Source organism: Artibeus jamaicensis, unplaced genomic scaffold (assembly GCF_021234435.1).
Source record: "Artibeus jamaicensis isolate MK-2021 breed Jamaican fruit bat unplaced genomic scaffold, CSHL_Jam_final contig_354, whole genome shotgun sequence".
In the NCBI taxonomy this organism is placed as follows: domain Eukaryota; kingdom Metazoa; phylum Chordata; class Mammalia; order Chiroptera; family Phyllostomidae; genus Artibeus; species Artibeus jamaicensis.
The window spans coordinates 11711369-11736513 of NW_026521803.1; the positions used below are offsets into that span (position 1 = coordinate 11711369).

The 25145-nt window shown below is 34.9% G+C and overlaps 1 protein-coding gene across 2 annotated transcripts in view; it reads right to left on the reverse strand.

Annotated features, from left to right (window-relative positions):
* Nucleotides 1-318: 318 nt before the first annotated feature.
* The window catches only part of SS18 (SS18 subunit of BAF chromatin remodeling complex), a 68761-nt gene continuing 43934 nt past the window's right edge, over nucleotides 319-25145 (reverse strand). The window contains exons 6-11 of one of the 2 annotated variants that reach the window (XM_037127841.2): nucleotides 22470-22637; nucleotides 21754-21858; nucleotides 18853-18945; nucleotides 18024-18146; nucleotides 13272-13405; nucleotides 319-2106 (exon numbers count right to left, since the gene is read on the reverse strand). In XM_037127841.2, coding sequence (XP_036983736.2) covers nucleotides 2080-2106; nucleotides 13272-13405; nucleotides 18024-18146; nucleotides 18853-18945; nucleotides 21754-21858; nucleotides 22470-22637 — 650 coding nt within the window. In that variant the 3' untranslated portion in view covers nucleotides 319-2079. The remainder of the gene's footprint in view (nucleotides 2107-13271; nucleotides 13406-18023; nucleotides 18147-18852; nucleotides 18946-21753; nucleotides 21859-22469; nucleotides 22638-25145) is intronic. The other variant, XM_037127842.2, reaches the window with a different exon arrangement.

Sequence of the window (25145 nt, forward strand, 5' to 3'; positions counted from 1 at the left end):
GATAACGTATCTAGACCAGGTTGGGTTTAGTACAATTTTGTCTCCTCAACTCATTTATCTAATTCAGTCATCTTGATTATAGCCTCCTGGACTTCATTTTCAGAGAAAGAATTCTGTAACAAACAGCCCACACAACATGCTGATTACTGAACAGTTAATTCTAATTAACTTGGGCATGGCAAGAGAATTTTGATAAAGTCCTAGAATACAAATATAGTCTGCTTATACTGGACTAACTTATATGAAATACCCACAGCATAGTCTCCAGACAAAACAAGACAGTCAAAGAGATCTAATTTAAAGAAACAAATGAGAAAATTAAAATCACAAATAATTTATTCTTCCGTTAGAGTTGATACAGTTTTAAATAGCAATGAAGTACACAGTGGTGGAAAATTGGCACAGAACCTCTAAGCATTTCAATCACAACAAGGCTGTCCATGCTTTGTCTGTTCAAACTTGATGTCCATTTTCTACTGACCAAGTTGAAGAAAAAAACAAAACTATTCTGCCCTTAAAACACACACACTCTCTTTCATACATACACGTAGACACATTGAAAGTCCTCCTTTTGATTACAGTATGTTGAGAACAGTATGTTTTGCTTATTCAAATTAATGGCACCCCCTCTGTTTTATTTCCAGTTAGAAGTGGGAAAATCCAATTCAATTACAGAGAATACATTTTATTCCCTGGGCATAGGCAACTGTTATGAAAATAGCAACTTACCTTTGGGCTAGATGTTTTCAGATTATGCTTAAATAATTGTGGTTATAAACTTCTCAATGCATGATTTCCTGTCTAATGCAATATCCCTGAATTGAGTTAAAATAATCAGGCACAGGACAGTCTCAAACACGACTAAATACTCAATGCTAATGAACAAAGTGATCTAGAATGCAGCTTCTCTGCTTTTAATACAGATCATAATTAACCTCATCAATAAGCATTTTCCTGAACATTCTTTTGCGTTACATTAACCAACATAAAAAAGAGGAAAACTTAAAAGTGTCCCTTTATAAATGGTATTATTTCCAGTTAAGAAAGTTGAAATAAAAGTCTGTAAGTCTCCTGGATTTTTCTATTATATAAACCAATTAACCTTCTAATGTTAAAAATAAAATTAATCAATGTTGACACTTCTTTGATATTGTTTAAAAAATATTTGGATACTACTTACTACCTGATTACTCAAACAAGGTAAAATTAACACTTCCATTTTCACTTATTGCTATTTTAGGAGAGAATTACCATTTCATATAATTGAAACTGTTACCAAGATTCTTCAGATTCAACATGAAGTAATTCTTATTGCCTCACATTTTAAAACTGTATTATAAATGATCCTTATAAAAAGGTTTTAAACCACAAAACTTGAAAGCTTTAAAAAATGTGTTTTTACTCAAAACTCTCTCACAGTGCCCCTGATTATCTAACAGATAAAAGGGATCTGAATTTCCCCTAAAGAACACTAACACTGGACATATGGTGTGCTTTATCTTCTCCCTCACCTTCACCTTCATCTGATCTGAGTGCACCATTTTGAGACCAACCCAGTCAAGCATACACCATGTTCCAATCCACATTAACAGAGGATTTCTGATTCTGTCCAATACGTAGTGTACCGCCTTGCATATTTACCACATGAAATAAACATAATATACAAAATATTACTACTGTAAAAAGTGTACATTTCCCTCTTCCCCTTACAAAAGAATCTGTGGAAAAGTATTACATTCCCTTAACCTTCATAAAACATACAAAGCTGTTCACACCTTTCAGTCTGTAACAGTCCATTTGAAACACAGTTCCAAATTCATTGCGAATTGGTTATGTCGTATTTTCTGTCCAATGTTGCCATCTAGAGTAGAAATGTGAAATTAAGAGTATTTTTTAGCTACTAAAGCCTTTAAACAACTAAGCCACAAATGCTGCTTACTGAAGAAACAGCCACTTAGCCACAAGGTTTTTCCAAAAACTAGATGGAATGGAAGGATCTCTTCACAGGGAGGTGTCCACAGTGCTGAGGTGATAATATGGCTGCTAACAGATACTGGCTATTGGAATGTAAGTACTTTTTCACTGCTGGTAATTTCCATACTGTCCCTAAAAAGATAAATTTTAAAATACAATTAGATAATAGTTTGATCAAATAGTTTGGCACAGAAAATTATAAATAAACCTTAATACTGCCATACTACAAAAGCAACTGCATTTAAAACAAACAAAAACTGTTATATATTTAGGTGCACAGTACCTCTGTAATTGCTTCAATACTACATTCACTTGCAAATGTATTTCAGGGTCTTTGAGCATAGAATAGTACCTGTCACACAGCAGAAATTTTAATGTTTGGTGAATTTTGTTGAACTGATTTGGGGAAGAATAAGTAAGAAGAAGTTCTGGTTCTAAATTCCAGTGTAGTATATATTAGTATATAAATTTTATGCTAGTGTAACAACTTTGTTGCTGTTTACCTCATAATAACTATTATGAATTAACATCAAAAGTACTTGGGATAAGTGACAAAAATGAAAAGATATCTGGGAGATAAAGAAAAAAAACCCTTCTAAAGATTTGGGCCTTTCTCTAAGGCCAACAATACTGTTACATAAAATCAAGAGAAGTTTGTTTTGTTTTGTTGCTTTTAAAGTAGACTTGAAAGCCTGTAGGCTGACAGAACAGGAGAGAAGAGAGAGTACAGATATCAAAAAGAATATGAAGTAGCAAAATTCTACAAGGGAGATAAATAATGTCCAGTGTACAACTATTAAGTTTAGCTTTTGGAGAAGAAACACCTTTTCCTCTACAAGAGAAGAAAAAAGTTAAAAGAAAAGAAAAACATATTGTAATAGAAAATACATGTTTTTATCAAAAATTTCTTAGATGTTTTTAAAATAAATGTTCATAAAAGCACCTATTCTAAAAAAGGGAATTTCTCCCTTCAAGTCACATTAATTACTTTAGATCAACAGTGTACCATAGGAAGTAGTACTCTAAAAACTTACACATTACAAAAGTAGATATACTTGAAAATCTGTTGAATGCCACTAGACATCTAATGGATAAATGTACCATAAATAGAATTAACATTTAAAAAATATTAATGTACTTTACATAGTTATGTTCAGTATAATTTAAAGTCAATGCTCATCTTGAAATACTGGTTGGTAGAGTATTAAATCTAGGATTTAAGATATTCTGAAAAGAAGAAAATTAGTGTGAGGGTGTATGAAACAATACTGGCAAAATGCTGATAACTGTTGAACTTGATTGGGGGGTACACAGGAATTCATGTTATACACACCTTTTTAGTATTTGTTTAAAGATTACTGTAACACAAAGTTTAAAATAAGAAACATGAGTCAATGCTTATCATACAGGAGCTTGTTTTTCAACTGTTAAGTCCTAACTCAATTATCATCTTTCTACTTGAGTCTAAAAACTCTTCAAGACTCATTTTTTTTCACTTATAAGGTGGGACTATAACACCTCCATCTCTGGATCTCAATTTTCTTTCTATTCATGGCTATATTATTTCCTACCTCATTTGTTAGGACAGAAATTAAATGAGAGGACATGAAAGGGGCTTTTAAAAATTATAAATTATAAATAAGCAAGTCTCAATGTTAAAGGAAAATGCTCCCCCAATAAATGTGTACAAATGAGATATTAATGATGAAAGTGACTGCACATATCATGAATACTGTAAAGCTGAAGGGAGGTTAAAAACTGCTGTGCAGTTGTAACTTCAGAACTTGTCAGACTCTGGACTCCTCGCATTTTGACAAGAAACAATGTTTCAGTGCTTGGTGTTTGCTCAGGACTAGAGGGCACTTGCCAGAACTTGTATGAGCCACAATGCCACTTTGCAAGAGAAAATGCTCCATCTTTTGGTCTTCGTCAGTTACAGTGACTGAACAAATTAACGAGTACCAAGGTACCACTACAACTCCATCATGCAAGAGTTTCTTGGCCTTGAGCAAGTTAACTAACCTTCCTTTCTCTATTTTCTTATCTGACTAGTGAGGGTAATTATAATCATTGCCTCAAAAATTTACTAAAGAAGAAAAACCTGAAAATGCTCTGCAAACTACTCAAGTAATCTTGACAGTACTGTAGACAGCACAGTACAGTAAAGCCTCTAGTTACTGGAGGCTCCAGTCTCTCAGAATTTGCCACCCAGTTTCACCACCTCCTAGCTCTACCGTCTCAGGTGAATCACTCCAACTCTCTAAACCCCAGCATGCCTCTCTCTCTCTGTCTCTGTTTCCATCTTTGATTTTTTTTTTGTTTTTATTACAAAATTCCTCCGACTAGAGTGTAAAGAATGAAGGGGAAAGAAGTAAGAAGACAGTATGAGAGGATCCTGCCATGATGAAGCTAAATGTTAATGGTCTAAACTAAGAGAAGGCAGCAGTTAAAAAGAAGTGGATGGGTTATTTCAAGAAGAATGATTACAAGATTCTATCCTTCACTAGATGGAAAGAGGGAGAGGGAGAAAGGTTAAAATATCAGATATGGCACTTGGCATTCTAGCTAGGTGATAGTACATTCTCTCTTTGGTAAAGAATACTTAGAAAGAAGGAATAGTCTTGGACAGAAAAATTATAAGTTTGGTTATGTTAGATGTCCGGTAGGTATCTTCTTTTCAGAGAGGGAACTAAACTAGAAATAGAGATACAACAGCCAACAGCATGGGAAACTGAAACCATATAAGTAAATACATTACTCATGTATACTCTACTCATTACTCATTACTTCAGTATACTCTAAAGTACACTCAATGAGAAGACCCCTAGACTAGAAACCCAAGCAATACAAACCTTTACATTTCTCTTTCACTGATCTAATCAAATAAAAGTCTTAAAATTTTTCTGCCACAATACTTTTTTAGGGGGTTCCTTCTCTCTCCATTCCGATGATCACCATTCAAATCTAGGAAGTCAAGTCCTTATTTATACTTTATTGACTAATACGTTCTACTAAGTGAGGAGACTCAACAATGATAAAAACATATGGTGATGTCTTTAAAGAACTGACATATTATGAGAAGACAGCATGACAATAAACAATAACTACATAAACTGTCATATGGAGACAAATGCTGTGCCAAAAAAATCAAAGCATCTACATCATACTTAATGAAACCTGATCAGGAAAAAGGCAAGGATGTACCCTCTCACTATACCTTTTCAACACTGCACTAGAATTCCTAGCATACGCAGTAAGTAAAGGAAATAGAGGTACACAAATTAGGAAGAAAAAAATAAAACTATCTTTGTCCGCAGATGACATAATTATCAAGGAAAAAGATCCCAAAGAATAACAACAACAACAAAAAACTCCTGAAACTAATAAGCAAGGTTATAGGATCAAGATTAACATACAGAGTCAATCACTTTTCTATACAGCAATAGTGAACAAGTAGAATATGAAATTACAAAAATACAATATAGAACAGAACTCCCCAAAATTAAGTGCCTAGGTACAAATCTAATAAAACACATATAAGATCTATATGAGAAAAAAGTATAAAAAACTGATGAAATAAAAAACTAAATAAATGAAGATATGTTCCACGTTCATGCATAAGAAAATCAATACCATCATGTCAGTTCTTGATCTAAAACTTCAACACAACCCCAATGAAAATCCCAGCAAGCTATTTTGTGAATATTGGCAAAATGATTCTAAAGTTTATATGAAAGACAGAAGACCTAGAATGGTCATACAATACTGGAGGAGGAGAACAAAGCTGGAGGGCTGTCACTATCCAAGTTCATGACTTACTATAAAGCTACAGCAATCAAGACAGCATGGTATTGGTGAAAGAACAGACAAATAGAGCAATCAATGCAACAGAACAGAGAGCCCAGAAACATACCCACACAAATATGATCAACTGATCTTCAACAGATAAGCAAACATAGCATGATGAAGCAAAGACAGTCTTCAACAAATGGTGCTTCAACAAAACATCGACATGCAAAAAAAAAAAATCTAGAGAGGCCTTATACCTTTAATGAAAAATTAACTCAAAATGTATTATAGACCTAAATGTAACATACGAAGCTATAAACCTCCAGGAAAATGACACAGACATAAACCTAGGTGACTCTGACTTTGGTAATGACTTTTTGGATGTAACACTAAAGGCATGATAAATGAAAGAAATTATTAAGCTAGGCGTCATCAAAATTAAAATTCTCTATTCTGCAAAGGACAGGGTCAGGAGAATGAGAAGACAAGGCAGGAAGACAATGCAGTATTTTTAAAAGACACATCTGAAAAAGGACTGTTACCCAAAATATACAAAAAAGTCTTAAAACTCAACTATAAGAAAATAAACGACCCAATTAAAAAGTGGACCAAAGATCTTGACAACTCACCAAACAAGACAGAAAGATGGTAAATAGGTAACATGAATACTCCATATGTATTAATATAACTTGGTAATTAAAATCCTTCCCTCAAATAAAACTCTAGGCCTAGATGGCTTCATTGGTGAAGTATACTAAACATTTAAAAAAAAACAATACCAACTTTACACAAAATCCTTCCAGAAAATTGAGGAGAGATAAATTATTCCCAACTCACTTTATAAACTCAGTGCTACTTTGATATCAAAACAAAAGACATTGAAAGAAAAGAGAACTAGAGTACAATATCCCTGGAAAAAACAGAAGCAAAAATTCTTTACAAAGTATTAGCTGATCACATCCAATGATATCTAAAAAGCATATACATCATGATCAAGTGGAATTTATCCTATGTATGCAAGGTTGATTTAAAATATGAAAATTATACAATGTAACTTAACATATTACAAATTTAAAAAAGGAAAACTATAATTCTTAATAATAGCTAAGGAAAAAATCAGTTGACAAAATTCAATGTTCATTGTGACAAAAATTCTCAGCAAACTAGGAATACAAGCAACAACCTCTGCCTGATGAAGGACATCTACAAAAATCCTACATCTTATGAAAGGCTGGTGGCTTCCCCCTAAGATCAGGAACAAGGTAATTGTCCACTCTTGCACATACATATATATATATATCCACTCTCACTATTTCTATTCAATACTGGATTGGAGGTTCTAGTGAGGGTGAAGAGCAGCAGGGATAAAAGTGGGGTTAGGGGGAAGCATTCAGATTGGAAAAGAAGAAAGAAGACTGTCTTTATTCAGAGACATCATTTCTATGTAGAAATGCTGATGGAATCTACAAAAAAGCTACTAGAAATAGTGAGATCAGTAATGTTACAGTTTAAATCATTATATAAAAATAAATTATACTTATATATAACTAGAAACTAACAAATAGAAATTAAAATTTTTTTTAATCTACAATAGTATCAAAAAATTCAAAACGCTTAGGAATAAATCTGACAAAAGCTGTCTTTTTAACACCTGTATACTGAAAACATAATACTTCTGAAAAAATATCATTTCTCCCCAACCTGATCTACAGTTTCAAGGCAATTCTAATGAAAACCTCAGCAGCCTTTTTTTGTAGAAACCTATAAGCCAATTCTAAAATTCATATGGAAATGAAAAAGACCTAAAATGCCAAAACAATACTGAAAAAGAACAACATTGAAAGACTAACAATACCTTATTTGAAGGCTTACCTAAAACTGTAGTAATAAAGACACCATGAAGGTAGATAAATTGATGACTTTAACAGCATGGACTCCAGAAATTGACATTTTTATAGATAACTGATTCAGCAAAGGCTCAAACATAATTCACTAGAGAAAGATTAGTCTTCTCAACAAATGGTGATGAGAAAATTTGCTATCTATCCATTTGAAAGAAAATAAAACACACATACTTCAATTTGTACCTCACACTATAAACAAAAAAATTAACTCAAAATGGACCACAGACTTAAATGTAAATCTTTGTGACCTTGGGCTAGGTAAAGATTTCTTACATATTATACTGAAAGCACAAGCTGTAAAAGAAAAACTTGATAAACTAGAGTTCAATAAACTTTTCAAGTTCCTCTCTTTGACAGTCAAGAGAATTAAAAAGCAAGACACAGATTTGATTAAAAAATTATAAATTATATCTGATTAAGAACTTGTATTTAGAATATATGGCCCTCAATATTAAATAGTAAAAAAAATAGCCAAATTTTTAAATGAACAAAAGATCTGAAGATTCTATACAGATCAGAAAATAGCCTGTAAGAAGATGGTCAACCATCACCAGTCCTTAAGACATGCAAAATAAAAGCACAATGATACATCGTTATACATATATGTATTAGAATAGGTAAAATTAAAAGGACTGACCATATCGAGTGTTACTAAGGATGGGGAGAACTGAAACACTCATGCACTACTGATGGGAATGTAAAGTGGTACCATCATGTTGGGAACAATTTGGCAGCCTCTTAACAAGTTCAACATATGCTATTACATGGTCCCAACATTCCACTAGTACGTATTTATCCAAGAAAAATGAAAGTCCACACAAAGATTTATACACTTATGTTTATAGCACTAAATCTGTCAGAGCCCCAAAATAGAAACTGAAACTTCCATTTATACTTCAAAGGATAAAGAGATTGTGGTATATCCATATAATGATGGAATATAGCAATAAAGAGGAATTGTTGATACATACAGTAAGAACAAACATCAGAATAATCATGCTGAGTTAAAGAAGCCAGACTAAAAAACCCAACAAAAAAACACCTACTGTATGATTCAATTTAAATAAAATTCTGAAAAATGTTAACTAATCTATAGTGAAAGACAGTAGATTAGTGGTCATCAAGGGAAACTTTGGTTGTAAGGGGAAGAATTTCAAAGGGGCACAAAAACGTTTGGGAATGAAGAATTTTTCATTATTTTGATTTTGATGGTGGCTTCATGAGTATATAATATACACGTCAAAGTATACCAAACTGTACATTTTTAATATATGCAGTTTATTGTACGTCAATTATACTATACTAAGAAGAAAACAGAATAAGGCAATTGAGGGTATTACTGTTTTAGATAGATAAATACTGAAGAACTCCTTGATATTATATGATGACCTACCAGAGCAAAGATGTGAAGAAAGTAAGGAAGCAGGTTTTACAGGCAAGGGGAGGAGTTTCTAGAGGGAGCAGGAAATACGAAGGGAGTGAGCCAGAAACATGCTTGCACGCATGCTCACGTGACTGAGTGGAGTGAGTGTGGCAGTGAGCGGGGCAGGGTCTGAACAGAGGTAAGGTGGTGGGCTAGGAGACGAGGACACAAGTCGTGCAGGGCCTTACAGGCTGTTACGAAGTCTGGGTTTTAGACCGAGTGAGAGTAAAGGTACCACAGGGTTTCCAGCAGAGGGGGGGCACAATCTGACCAGTGTTTTTAAAAGATCACAGGTCCTATGTAGAGCACACCCTGCAGGGGAGCCAGGATCAAACAGGAAGATACTACTGCAACAGGCCAGGTAAGTGATGGCTGTGACTCTGGCTTGAGTGGGGGCAGGAGGTTATAAAAAAGGTAAGGAATTAAGACGTACAAATTGGTAGTTGCAAAATAGTCACAGAGGTATAAAGTACAAAATAGGCAATATGGTGAAGAATATCATAAAAATGAGGTATGTGCCAGGTGAGTACTTGAAATATCACAGGATATGATTGTCTAACCACTCCACTCTACCTCTGAAACTAGTATAAAATAATACTGAATATAAACTGTAATTGAAAAATAAAATTTTTAAAAAATGAGTAGATACTAGATATGTATTTTATCCTCACCAGAGGACACTCTTAATTTCAGAGAGAGAAAAAGAGAGGGAGAGGAACACCAATGCCAGAGAAAAGTATTGGTCGGCTGCCTCTTGTACACACCCTGACCCTGACCAAACCTGCAACCTAGGTATGTGCCCTGACCGGGAAGCGAACCCACTATCTTTCAGTTTTTAGTCACTCTAACAAACCGAGCCACACCAGCCAGGTGTGCCTATATATATTTTGAGGGTAGAGATGAGATTTGCCGCTTGACAAAATGAATGATTTGCAAAAAAAAAGAAGGGAGTCAAGCATTACTCAGGCTTTTAACCTGAAGAACTGGAAGAATATACCCGCTGTTCACCGAGAGTGCGATGGAGAAACCAGCAGCCCCCTAACAAGGCTTTCTCTCTTCATTTTCTCCTGTTTTTAATTCATCTTGCACATTGCTACAGGATTCATTTACCTAAGCCATTACCATAATTATGTTACTATTCAGTCTAACAATCTGTATTGGTTTTCCATTGTCTTAACCATCTTGAAGAAGTAACCACTCCACCTAAAATAAAGAAGCCACCAGGCGTTTGGGCTGAGGACTACAGACGAGGTGAAACCCAAACCGGTGTGGAGAGACTACTGACGCAGAGTAGCTGAAGTGCTCCCCGCCTCACAGCCTCTTCTCATGGGGAAGCAGATGTGGCTGGCGATCACACAAACATCCCTGGTCTTTATCTACAGTGTAGTCCCAAGTCCCTAAGGACATTAGGGGTAGAATAATCATGATGACCAAAGAAGTATAGTTAAACCTTGAACAATATGGGGGTTGGGGCACTACCCTCCTGCACAATCAAAAATCCATATGTAACTACAGTTAGCCTTCTGCATAGGTGGATTACCAACAAGACAGGTTTCAACTGTGTGGCTCAACTGAACTGCAGTCAGCTGGAAAAAATTCCACTTATAACTGGGTCCATGTAGTTTAAATCCATATTGTTCAAGGGTAGCTGTACATCATGTATCTATCATATACCAAACATAATACCATATGTAATGTTTACCAAGGGCCTAATATCGGAAGAGTCTTCCTAATCTACCCCAATTTATTTCTCCAGTTTGGCCTCTTCTTCCCTGTGCTGCTGCTTTACGGAACCACACGTCTCAACATAGTCCACTGTCAATTACACGTTTTTTTGGACTAGAATACCCTTCCTTCCCCACTATGTCTACCTTGCTAATATCTACTCATCCTTGGCTCTCGTGCTTACATAGTAAGTCGCTAACACTTATATAATACTCCCCGAGGAACATTTTTTTCCTCTAACTGGGTTAGAAGCTTCCTTCTACAAAAATCTTGCCTTTCCTCATCCAAATACTTCTCATACTATATTATTATGTCATCTGCTTAGTTCTGAACCCCATCTAGAAGTTCACAAAGGCAGAATACAGATCTATCTTAGTTCCCACTATACTGCAATGCTAGTACGTGGCATGTCCATGTTGCTCAAGAAAACATTTACTTAATGATGTTAAGTTTAGGGTATTTAGAAAATCATTGATTTATACAGAAAATGGTTAGCTTAGTCCGTGACACGCTGAAGTTGAGGAAAATGGCAAGACACCAAAAGAGAGATGTGTTGTACATAGGAGGAAAGATGGAGTTGAAGTTGGGTTGAGAAGGATTAGCTAAGGACCCTGAAAATAAAATCTAAAAAAAAAGATACTGAAAATAAAAGGGGTGACAAAACGGGAGCCTCCCCAAAAAGGAATTTATTTATTTAAAAAATGTGTATTTATTCTTACATGTTTAAACTTCAGTCACCTTCAGAATAGTCTCCATTTGACGCAATATACCTATTGAGACATTTTCCCCCACTGCTGAAAACAGTTTTTTAACTCATTGATTCTGATGCATTCTGGTACTTCTGCCATTTTTTTTGTTTCACCTCTTCCAGATCAGCAAAACATTTCCCTTTGAGTACTCTTCTCATCCGGGGAAACAAAAAAGTTGCTACACGTGAGAACCAGTGAATGGGACCAGTGAATGGGGAGGGTCATGCCACTTTTGGTCAAAAGCTGCTGAACGCTAAGTGCAGTGTGGGCAGGTGCTCTCATAAATCACCCATCACAAAATGGACAAACACACTGAAAGTTTTCCAAAAAATTCCCTGATCACAGCCTCTCCCAACACCACCAGCTGGTACACTGATACATACGGGTTCCTAGAACATTCGCCTAGCACGGGAAGCCTGTACTACAAGAGGCCCGCCCTTCAGAAAACAATTCCTTTTTTTTTTTTGGAGGCCCTCCGTGTATAAGACAGGGTAAGTACAGAAAAACACTGAGCCAAGGATTGACAGAATGAAAATAGGAACATGTGTTAAATGCCAAAACGAGGTAAAAAAAAATCAACATAATAGCTCACTTGCTATAGGGACGTGACTCTTTCACTTATCTAGGAACTAATAAAGTGTTCAACGCACCAAAAATTAATGAAATATTTGTTGAACGGGGGAGTAAGTGACCAGAATCTCACTTTTTAAAAAGTTAACTTGTGGATTAGAATGAGCCTAAATGTTACCTGCTTAAGAATCTTGCCCTTAAATACTCAGGAGCCAAGATTTATTGTGCTTTAAAAATTTAATAAATCCTCTTCTTAATCCTTTGACAGTATTAGTCATCTACCCTTAGCCTTTTAGTTTGAGTCTCTTATGTCTCTTTTATCTTTGTCACTTAAATAGAAAGTGTCAGTAAGAAGAGGTATGCTTGAAACACGGTTAGTAACAGAATGCTCATGCCTCAATTTCTCATTAACACCACATATGAGTTGCTCGTCAAACCAGATCACCTGGCTCTGAAACCCTAACTTACAAAAAATAAAACTACTCTAGGTAGCTTAAGTAGTGAATGGGCCAGGTTAGCCTCACCAGAAAGTCATTAGCAAACCTGAAATCACTCTAAAGAAATCGCCAATGTAATAAATCATTTCTATTATTATTCAGAGTATGTCTGAGAAGATCCACAAAAGTATGACTGTGACACAGATTATTAAGTCTGAGAAGTTTACTGTTGAAAAGAAGAGACCTAAATAAACATTAGGGTCAAGAGAATACAATTATCTTAGAGATACTATTTGAAATTAGAAGGAAAGGTAATAAAAAGAAAGTGTATTAAGACTTGAGATAATGGATATGTTCATGAAAGAGGCAACAGAGACAGATAATAAATATGAATTTAGAAGGAAGGAATATCATTTGGATGTGAAGGAAATGCAGTGAGGTAGAAGAAAGAGATAAAGAGAATAGGAATGAGAATGAAAGAATATGAATGAATGCTAAGACAATGTTTTACACATTAGTATAATTATGATCCACTGTGCTAGAATTCTATGAAAAGAAGTTAAAAGTAAATAGGTTTCTGTTGGTTAACTTGTGTATTGTGAATGGAAGAAGGGGAAAATAAGCCTTCAAGTAAAAATATTTAACCTAATCGAGAATGCACAAACAATGCAACAATCACGCAGTTGGCCAGTTAACTTACCTGGTCATATCCATAAGGCCTCTGCTGTGGTGGCTGTGGTGGTCCAGGTTGTGTTGGTCTATATCCCCCATACTGCTGACCTTGTCCCTGTGGGTAGTTAGGGTACTGAGGACCTGGACCACCCTGTGAAGGACCTGCAAAATAAGTAACATAAACAAGAGCCCAGAAAAAAATATTATTCCCTAAAAGTCTAGAAGAGGTTTAAAACTAGACGTTATATTTTTATATCAAAACTAAAAAGGATAGCCCCAACTGTTGTGGCCCAGTGGATTGAGGGCCAGCCTATGAAGCAAAGGGTTGCTGGTTCAATTCCCAGTCAGAATGCATGCTTGGGTTGTAGGCCAGGTCCCCAGCATGGGGTACATGAAAGGCAACCACACAGTGATACTTCTCTCCTTCTTTCTCCCTTCCTTCCCCTCTCTCTAAAAAGAAATAAATAAAATCTAACAAAAATTTTTAAAAACATGTTTTTAAAAAAGGAAAGAAAAGAAAAAGAATAGTTTGATATCTTGATTTTCTCAAATGCTTTTTCAAATAAATTCCAAAGGTTGTAAGAGTGAAAATAATGTTAAGAATACCACTGTACACCAGATACTCTGATTCAGTGTAACTATCATACTTTGTATTAGCCACTAAAAATTTATGTCAAAATGAGTAAAAGAGATTCAGAAGTTGTAAGGCAGGTTAGTGCCATATTAAGAAAATTCACCTATACCCGTATTAAAAAGTTAACCAGTATAAGCAAGAGATTTAATTTTTTTTTAAAAAAGGTAAGAAGCAGATCAAAAACAGTGAAACAACTTCTGAATAAACTTTGGGAATTAATAATATTTATAGCTCTATGACTCCAGATCTAAACCTACAATCACCAACAGAATCAAAAAGAATGATTTTAGACTTCCGCCAAGATGGAGGCATAGGTGGAGATGCCATGCTTTCTCACACAACCAAGTTTAGAGTCAACTAAATATTAGCAACAAAAAACACAGCCAGAACACAGAAAATTGAACTTTTCCAAGTCTGATAACAACAAATTCTTCAGCCTGACCTGTAAGAGGGACGAAACCAGCAGCTGGCGGAGCAGGGTTGCACAGGAAAACTCGGTCAGAGGACTCAGGCTCGCAGAACCCAGGCGCAGGGTTGCAACAGGTGGACCTAGTGAGCGACCGAGCGAATGACCGCAGGGAACCAGCAAGGGAGCAGGGCCGAGATTTGACTGTGGTCCCGCATTCCTATGCAGATAGACCGGCAAGGGACTGGGCGGTTAGACGGGACCCAGCACACCCCAGCGGCTAGCGGCAGCAGAGGGCACTGCCATTTCCCAGCTCTGACCCCGCCTCCACCTACAGCGTCATAACCCAGCGACCTGAGTGGCTCTGCCCTGGGGAACCACCTAAGGCTCTGCTGCTCACCCAGTGGTGAGAAACAGTAGAGGGGGTCGCCATTTCCCCGCTCTGACCACGCCCCCACATACAGCATCACAAACCAGCTACCTGGGAGTCCAACGCTCCGCTCCGCTCCGCATACTTAATGGGCACAAACAGACCAAAAATGGCTCAAGATCTCAAAGCCCCAGAGCCTATAAATCTGAGCGATGAAGAAATAGCAAAACTCTCAGATGCACAGTTTACAACACTGGTGTCAGGATGCTCACAGATCTGGTTGATTATAGCCACAAATTAGAGAAACACATAAAGGTGAAAATAATTAAAATGAATGGAATTGCACAGGAAACCAATAGCGATGAAAAGGAAACTGGGACTCAAATCAATGGAGTGGACCAGAAGAAAGCAAATAATGGCCAAACAGAAAAGAGTGAAGAAACAAGAATTCAAAAAAATGAGGAGAGGCTTAGGAACCTCCAGGACATCTTTAAACACTCCAACATCCGAATTATAGGGGTACCAGAAGGGGAAAAGGAACAGCCACCAGTGGAAAACTTATTTGAACAAATAATAAAGGGGAATTTCCCCAATCTGGCAAAGGCAATAGACTTCCAGGAAATCCAGGAAGCTCAGAGAGTCCCAAAGAAGTTGGACCCAAGAAGGAACACACCAAGGCACATCATAATTACATTAGCCAAGATTAAAGTGAAGGAGAGAATCCTAGAAGCAGCAAGAGATAAGGGGACAGTCACCTACAAAGGAGCTCCCATCAGACTATCAGCTGATTTCTCAAAAGAGACCTTACAGGCAAGAAGGGGCTGGAAAGAGGTATTTCAAGTCATGAAATCCAAAGACCTACAACCAAGATTACTCTATCCAACAAAACTTTCATTTAGAATGGAAGGACAGATAAAGTGCTTTTCAGATAAGATCAAATTCAAGGAGTTCATCATTACCAAGCCCTTATATGAAATGTTAAAGGGACTTATCTAAGAAAAAGAAGTTAAAGAAACATGAACAGTGAAAGGTCAGCAAACTCACAGTTACTAACAACCACACCTAAAACAAAAGCAAACTAAAAGGACAGCTAGATCAGGAGTGGAAACATAGAAATGAAGATCTCAAGGAGGGTTAGCAACAGGGGAGTGGGAAAAGGAGAAGGGGGGAGAAGGTACAGAAAATAAGTAGCATAGATGGTAGATAGAAAATAGATGGGAGGGCAAGAATAATATGGGAAATATAGAATCTAAAGAACTTGAGACACATGGTCATAAACTAAACGGGGGTAATGGTGGGGACGGGGAGGTAGGGTGGAGGGGAATGAAGGGGGGAAAAGAACAACTGTAATGGCATAATCAATAAAAAATAAAATTTAAAAAAAGGTATGTTCTTTAAAAAAAAAGATTTTACATGTAAATTCTAGATTTATATTTCTAATCACCAAAAACACTGTTCATGTCTACATTGACAAACATCACAATATTTCCAACAGAAAAATAAAGGCAACTTGAAACTACAAGCTGAATGAGGAAAGCTTGATTCTAAGATTACAGGCTGTGTACCAATCACCTTTAATAATTAACCTATAAAAAATTATTTCAAATGTCAAATATGGCAAGAGACTAATATGGCTTATCAAATAAATATGTCTATTTGATAAACTCTACATTGCCTATTATAAAGCATGCTCTATAGAGCATAAGCTAAAAAGTTTTGATACTTATAAATGTCTGTCCCAGTCATTCAAAATCTGCCAAAAAAAAAAAAACAGATTGCAGAGGAAAGGGCCAAAAGAGAACAATAAATTTTTAAGCTTAAATAAATTCCAAGAGTCTATTACTTTATTTACTTATATATTCAATTATTAAAACTCTGAATTTTCTATTCAAAGAAAGTTTGGTAGCTGAAGTCAATGTATAAGCAAAATGGGAACTTCTTTAGGATTCCGAATGTCTAATGAAACCACATTCAGCTACTTAAATAAAAAATATTTAATTTCCTTTACTTTTTCTTCCTACTTAAAATAATTACTTCTCTTAAATCAGTAAGTTTACCTGATTTAGGTATATATTTGTTTCCATGCAAATACAATAAAAACAGAACATTCTATTTATTCAAAGTACAAATATTCACTGGTCATTAAAAGTTGCCATTTGAGAAGAGCAAGAAAGTCTCTCTGTAAAAACAAGAAATCCATGGAATATTCCTAAACTCATAGCTGAAATAAGGAAATAGAACCTAGCATTTTAAGGAAGATGCCTGATCCCCCAATACCTGATTAAATTTCAATACCTTTGTTGAAGGCATAAGAGAATTTTTAGCCTGACCTCAGTTCTTAGATTTGCTATTATAGTAGAGGGAAGTATCATAGTAATAGCAGAGCTTAAATCAATGAATAAAAGTAATATGACATTATGGATATAAGAGACCGTGTTAGCAAGAGGTGATGTCAGATTAATAAACAGCTAATTCCCCTTCATTAAAACCATACTTTCCTATTTCTAAAACTATTATAGTAGCCTGAAACTTAATACTGAGACATGAGGTCCTTATACCCCACTCCTTTACCCAACAAAGTTATTTAAAGTCAGATATGCACCTAGAAGATATTTTAGCGAGTTCAGAATCAGGAAATATAGCTAAAATTCCCCCAAACTCTGTAAGATACACGGCTACAATAAATGTACCCCTGTGGATGTGTATGCTGCAACCTAGAGAAAGCCAAAAACATTTTCTTTATGCATTCCGAGTAAGTCACATTTGTACTTTAAAAATCAGTATTACCTTTCATAGTAACAGTCATTAGTTTTAGAAACAAATTTGCTAATCGGATTATGTAGATATGGTTAATAAACAATCAATTCATCAGTTTTCCAAGAACCTACAAAACTAGTGGCTGGTCATAAATGTCAAATAGGTTTACCTTACAAATTCGCATATCTTGTACTTTACATGACTACAAGGCATATCTTTAGTCGATGAACCATCTCTAGCTTCTGTTTATTTTTAAATGATTAATACTTTATCTAAGAATATTTTTAAAGATTTTATTTATTTATTTTTAGAGAGAGAAAAGGGAAGAAGAAAAGAAACATCAATGTGTGGCTGCCTCTCACGCGCCCCCTACTGGGGACCTGGCCAGCAACCTAGGCATGTACCCAGGCTGGGAATCAAAACGCGATCCTTTGGTTCACAGGCTAGCACTCAATCACTGAGCCATACCAGCCAGGGTTATCTAAGAACATTTTAAATAAACACTAGTAAGAGACTGAGGTAAAACTGAGTTTTCAAAAATAATATGTATCTACTTCCAAATTTCAAAACATTAGTCACTTTGTTTGGGGAAGGTAACAATAAGATGCAGTACCGTAGCCCTGCTGCTGTCCTGGATAGCCCTGCTGCCCTGGGTACTGCTGCTGCTGGGGTGGGTATCCCTGTTGAGGAGGGGGTGCTTGATAAGCGTCTTGCTGTTGACCATACTGTGAATTTCCTACAGGATAATTGGAGTAAAAAAAAAAAAAAACAACTGAGAAGTTTGCTTAACTTACTTTTTCCTCTAAGATGCATAGCCAACAACACAAGAACAAAATAAAAATGCCATATTGATTTTTAAAAGTTAACAGAACAAAGAAAAAACTCAAACCAAACAGAAGGATTTCGGCCAAACAAACTGCAGTTAAAGCCAATTTTGCAAGGTTGAACTGCAGCATTTTCAGCGTCTCTGCCATACGAGCATTACATTTACTGGAACATCACAGTCATAAGATCATGACTATGCTAAATAAAATAAAAAAGACAAAATTAAAGACAGCTACAAGAGCACACACTAGCTACACAAGATCAGCAAGCTGCTTCCTAAAGGCACTCTACTTATATGTGAAATTATACTTATGTAAACACACACAAAAAAACTGGATCGATGGAATTAAGTTCAAATAGAAAATTTCCACTGAGGAAAAATAATTTTTAAGTGTTTTAGTCTTTTTATTGTTGTTAGAAATGGCAAGTCATGGTTACATATTTTAAATATTTGTAAGGAAATTATTTTGATTGTTCTGGGCTCCCTGTAACTTTCAAGACAGCCAGCAACTATCATTCTACAAGAGCTCTGCACGGGTAGAAGTTGTCTTATGCAAGAATTTTCGTTCCTGTAGAAGGGGATATATATGTGTATGTGTGTGAAGGTATATAGATACCTCCTTCGTAGTAATGTTGTGAGGAATCCTCATAAGGCCTATCGTAGCCTTGTTCAGGATACGACGGTTGCTGATAACCGTAATCATTATGACCTACATCAATTCGACAAGAGACAGGAAGAAACGTTAATGGCCACTGAGTGAAAACCCTAAATATATTTAAACGTTCAGATAAAACTGAAAAAAAAAAAAAAAAAGAAATGGAAATACATGAAAAATAATTTCAGTTGCATTAGCCAAATATTTACCAGTGTGATTGTTTTCATATTGAGATAACGAGCAATTTTTTTTTTAAAACAGTAGTTTTAGAAACATTACACTTAGTCTTAATTCTGATAATCCTCATTGAGGGGGAAAAAAACTTTATCTTCTATTTTTTTCAGAGAATGAAAGCATTTAGGCCTTTCACATGTAAATAACTTGAATTAAATTAGAATGAACAAAGGAAGCAATTATCATATTTTGTCAAACACCTGTTCTGCTGGTCGCCAATTCCACAGCATATGCTAAACAATGCAAAATATAAAAGAGCCCCTGAAAAAAACTGAAACAAATTTTTCACATTCTATTTACTTGAATAAAATACATGTACCTCAAAATATTTTTAGATGCAAAAATATATTGCTTAGTGCTACCATTCTAGAAACCTAAGAAAATACCTCCACAGTAACATGGACATACACCTCCATAAAATTAATATTGTATTACGTGCTAGAGTACACCTTTACTTTTCAGACACGATAAATTTCACCTGCAAGATGACTGGACTTTAATGAAAATTGATACTCTAGTCCTTTTAATTAAATTACACAAAGAAAATGCAAGAAATACCTTTCAGTTAGCTAAAATCTGAACTCCATTTTAGTAGAAGGTCTAACTAAGGAAGGAGGAATACAGTTATAAATAAACGTTATACTCAATGCTCTAGTATTCCAATGCTCCAAAACTATCTCACATATACCTACATTAAGGGTCAGCAAACTATGGCCTGCAGTCTAAATACAGCCAGTGGCCTATTTTTGTCAATAAAGTTTTAGTGAAACACAGTTGTGCACACATATTTTCTATAGCTGTTTCCATGCTACAAGATTTCAGCAGTTGAGATCAAGACCATGTAGCAAAGACTAAAATATTTACTCTCTGGCTCTTTATAGAAAAGAAGTCTGCCAATTCCTAATCTACATATTTATTATAAATGGAATGACTATTTTATGTAAATATTAGACAAATATATTAATATACACCTATGCAAAATGATACCATTTAAATTTTTACATCCCAATGTGGTAAAGATAAATTATTTATAGAACTTTAAAGTTCTGACATTTACAAAAATAACATCTATTTTGAATAGAAAGATCCTCCTTATAAAAATACAAATTTCACATTTCAGGAAATAGACCCAAAATAACAGTATCAAATTCACCTCAATTACTTGAAATGTATTCTAAAAATCAAACCAATCATTTATAGTTAGCTAACTTCCTAATAAAATTTAATAACCTAGATTTCACCTTTTAAAAATAGAGTCTATAAACTTACTTAATACAATGTCTACACGTGAAAAAAAGAACACAGCACTTAGTAATTTAGGGCAAGAAAAACCTAATGTTATAAACTAATACTAATAAGTCATTTTCTAACAAGAATTATCCATACATATTATCACTATAAGTAACAAACATTTATCATATGCACCATTCTACAGGTGCCTACATATGAGCAAAGCCTCTGCAATACAACTAATGTCCTTACACCAAGGTACCTTTATGTTCTATACACTGATGAAAAATGGCAGGCAAAATGGTTTTCTAAAAACATCAAATTGTATCTTCTTTCTAGCTTAAACTAGCTTCCAAACACTTAAGACTTCAATCTTAGTTTCCCCTTGTTTCTCTTTTTTAAATAGTTCGACTTAAATACACCACAGGAGCTTACTATATAAATGAAGACTCTGGCAAATCCTTTCATAAAAAAGACAAATTGTGTGAGGTGACTAACCACCTCTAATTTATCAGTTTTATATGTTTGAATTATTTCTGCTCTACCACTGAGTTATAAATTTTTTTAATTTATTTATTTTCTTTAATTGTTGTTCAAGTACAGTTTTCTGTTTTTTACTCCCATCCCAGCCCACCCCCCCGCTAATTTTTCAAACATACAGAAAAACTGAGAAAAATGGAACTATGCAGTGACAGCCTATTTGGATGCTTGGATTGTTACTAAGTGCAACTCATCTTTACATGCCAGTTTTTTACATGCCACCTTCCTACTAAAAAAAAAAAAAAAAAAATTCCACTAAACTAAACAACTAAAATTGAAATGTTTTTTCCAAATGCCTTTCCTATTCCACTAAGTCTATATACAACTATATTATGAATATAATTTAGCCTCCAAAAATTTTTCACAAATGCAAATGCTAATGTATACAAACCATAGTTCTTTAAGAAGTATGCAACATTAACTAAAATAATAAAACATACAAAAAAACTTGAGAAATTCTGTGTATTTATACAATATATAAAAGTAAACCAATAGGTGAACTTTATGGTGTGTGAATTATCTCAATAAAGCTGTTATTTAAAAAAGTAAATCAGTAACATTGGCTTTGGTTGAAATAAATAATTTCAAATGCAAAAACGTCCTCTTTTATAAAAGAAAAGATTCCAGTGCCAGAACGGGATCCCTGATGGTGTTAATATGGAATATCTAAATAAAATATACTTTGAAATAGATTATATACTAATGCTATCACTGACGCTTTAGATTATTGAAGTTTTCCCAATTTAAAAGAAACATATTGGTAGTTTCTTCTATCCACAATAAACTGGCTTGAATAGCTATCTACATGAACATTGGGCAGGGACAGAAAATAGGAAAGTTAACATTAGGAGAGATTACCATCAGGGTAATATTGCTGGTTCATGCCTTCTGGAGGACCTTGTCCACCATGACTGTATTGGTCCCCATAATAGTCTTCCTGGCCTGAGTACTGCTGGGGTGGGCCTGAAAAACCACAACCAGTCAAGATGTAAACAATGTGTTCACTAGGTTATCAAAGGTTTTCTTTCTATCTCAGGTTATGAGAGATTATTTCTCAGCTGTTAGATTCTTCTCTCATGCTTTGGCATTTCATATACTTTTAACTATTCTTATACGAACATACATAAATACACAGCCAACACCAAACACCACATTTCACAAAAATTAATGTTAACTCTATACATGCAATATCAAATAATACCAACTCCAAAACAAAACAAAACACTAACTTCTTAAAAAGAGGGTAAAACTAGAATAATTTTCTTTTTATTTTGATATTAGAGCAGTTTGAAATAAATTCAGGTTTGTTTCTGACCATCTATTTAGTACCTTCTCAAAAATAAAATAGTACTTTCTGCTATAAACTATCTTTTGCTATAATATTTTATGGTGTAGCCTTTTCTCAGAAAAAGAAAAAAAGAAAGCTGAATACCAAGAAATTCCTACCCAATTCGTGACCCTTTGTACCTCCCATATCCACTACCATTCAGGAAAATATATATATATATAAAATGGAAGGCCTCCCCACTACTGTTATTTACATTAAGCAGGAAATTTTCCAAATGGAACTTTACCCTGTTGAGGTGGTCTATAAGGAGGAATCTGTCTCTGACCCATCATATGATTGCCTTGGTTAACTTGACCCATCATGCCCATTGGTGGCTGCTGGCCTTGGTAATGCTGCCCACCTCCCTGTGGCATATTGTACTGTTGAGAAGGAGGCTGCTGATGCATCATTGGACCTGAAAAGAGACAGAACATTATGCACATGATTTTTTGTTACATGTAATATTAACATCTTAAGAGAAATACAAAATCTTTCATTATCATATAACCCCCAAATACATAACTTATTATAATAAAATTGACTTTATGCAATTTTATAACATGCAAACAAGGGAAAACAAGCAATCCATGATAGCTGATCTGAAATTCATTGGAGGGGTAGTCTTGTAATTTTTTTAAAAAATAAAGTAGATACAATATATGAGATATATGATATATATGATACAATATACTCAATATATGAGTAGATACAACATTCTGAATGTATTTTTTACTCTGTACTATATAGTAACTATGAATATAACCTACCTAGAAAAGACAGAAAACCCTTATGCTATGCAAGAAAATATACCAAAACAAAGTAAACTCCACAAAGTTACACAGCAAACCAGTAGTCAAACCAAGTGTTCCATTTGAACACCCATTAAAGAAAGACCTCTTGTCTTAACAAAATTAACTATAAAACTAAAACATTTATGTGCATTAAAATCAAAATTAAAAATAAAGAAGGGAGCAAAAACATAATAGCTAAGGGAAAAATCCAAAAGGATACAATGACAACAAAATTCTAAGCTTTGCTCTAAAAGACAGAAGTATTTCTAGCTTAAGTCCTAGGTAGGAAAGACCACCTGTGCTTTATCTCTGGGACTATCAGCAGTTCCTGTGACAAAGAGCTCAAACACCACCCTTCTTTTATTCTTCACTTCCCTCCCTCTGAGGACCCTTACCATTATTCAGGATCAAGTCTAAAACCAAACAAAATGGAGGAGGATAGCAGTACTAAAACATGTTTTCCATGTTTTTTTTATAATTGAATTTACTGAGGTGACACTGGTTAATAAAATTACGCAGGTTTCAGGTGTGCAATTCTATAACATACCACATGTATAGTGCATTGTGTGTTTACCACTCCAAGTGAAGTCTCCTTCCATCACCTTTCCCTCTAATAATCCTCCTACTGTAGTCTCTCAATGAGTTTTGGGATTATTTTGCCTAACCCCCTCACCTGCTTCACACAGCACCTGAAACCCCTTCCTTCTGACAGCTCTCGGACTGTTCTCTAAAGTCCGTTTCTATTTTGTATCTTAGTTTATTTTGTTCCTGAGATTCTACCCCTAAGTGAAATCGTTATACGGTACTTTCTCTGACTGGCTTATTTCACTAAGCATAATGCTCTCCAGTTCCACCAATGCTGTTGCAAAAGGTAAGATAACCCTTTTTCACAGCTGAGTGGCATTCTGTTGTGTAAATGTACCACAGCCTTTTCAGCTGCTCATCTACTGATGGGCACTAAGCTGCTTTCAAATCTTGGCTATTGTAAATAACATTGCAATGAACATAGGGATGCACATATTTTTTTGAATTAGTGTTTCGGGTTTCTTCAGAGAAATTCCCCAAAGTGGAATCGTTGGGTCATAAGGCAGGTCCATTTTTAACTATTTGAGGTACCTCATACTGCTTTCCACAGTGGCTGCACCAGTCTGCATTCCCACCAACAGTGCACGAGGGTCCCCTTTTCTCCACATCCTCACCTTGTTGTTTATTGAGCTACTGATGACAGCCATCCTGACAGGTGTGAGATTTATCTCACTATGGTTTTAATGTGCATTTCTCTAATGATTAGTGACGTTGAGCATCTTTTCATTTGTTAGCCATCAGTATGTCCTACTTGAAGAAATGTCTATTCAGGTCCTATGCCCATTTCCTATGCCCATTTTTTAATTAAGCTGTTTGTTTTTTCTGGTGTTGAGCTGTATGAGTTCTTTATAAATTTTGGGTATTGTAAATAAAGTTTTTTGTGTTTTTCCTTCAAGCCCTATCTATTAAAAAAACTGTGACTTCAATTCTGATTGTTTAGGAAGCATATTATTTTCCTAGGATAAGGAAATATGCTATACTGGCAAGTGTGTGAATATTATTATTCCCTGAAACACTAATAAAAATAAGAGTTAAGTCTCACAAGGTTACCCCAAATAAGTTTCAAAAATCTGTACTACAGAGTGAAGTAAGAGTATAAAGTAAGACTATAAAAACCAATTTCTACAAACAATAACATCACACATTACTTTATGCTTAAAGATTTACTTCATCTTGCACAAAAATCATTTGGATGCTAAGGCACACTACAAAGTGTGATATTACATACACAAAGATACTACTACTATCTTCATTATCTAATATGTTCTTGAAAATGTGTTTTAAAAAGTTATATAACAAATGTTCGTCATCAACATTATTTGAGTTCTATACTGTAACAGATACTCTATTGAAACATCCTGTATCTTAAACACATGTAAAATAATCCCAAATCACCATATTTTATATAACTAGAATTCTTTACTCCAATGGCACAGTTCATAGTTATATTTCAAGTTACTGGTCAAATTTTTAAAACTCAAATATAGAGATAACATTTTCATTAATATATGAATAATTCAGAATTATATAATTTTTAAATCCACATA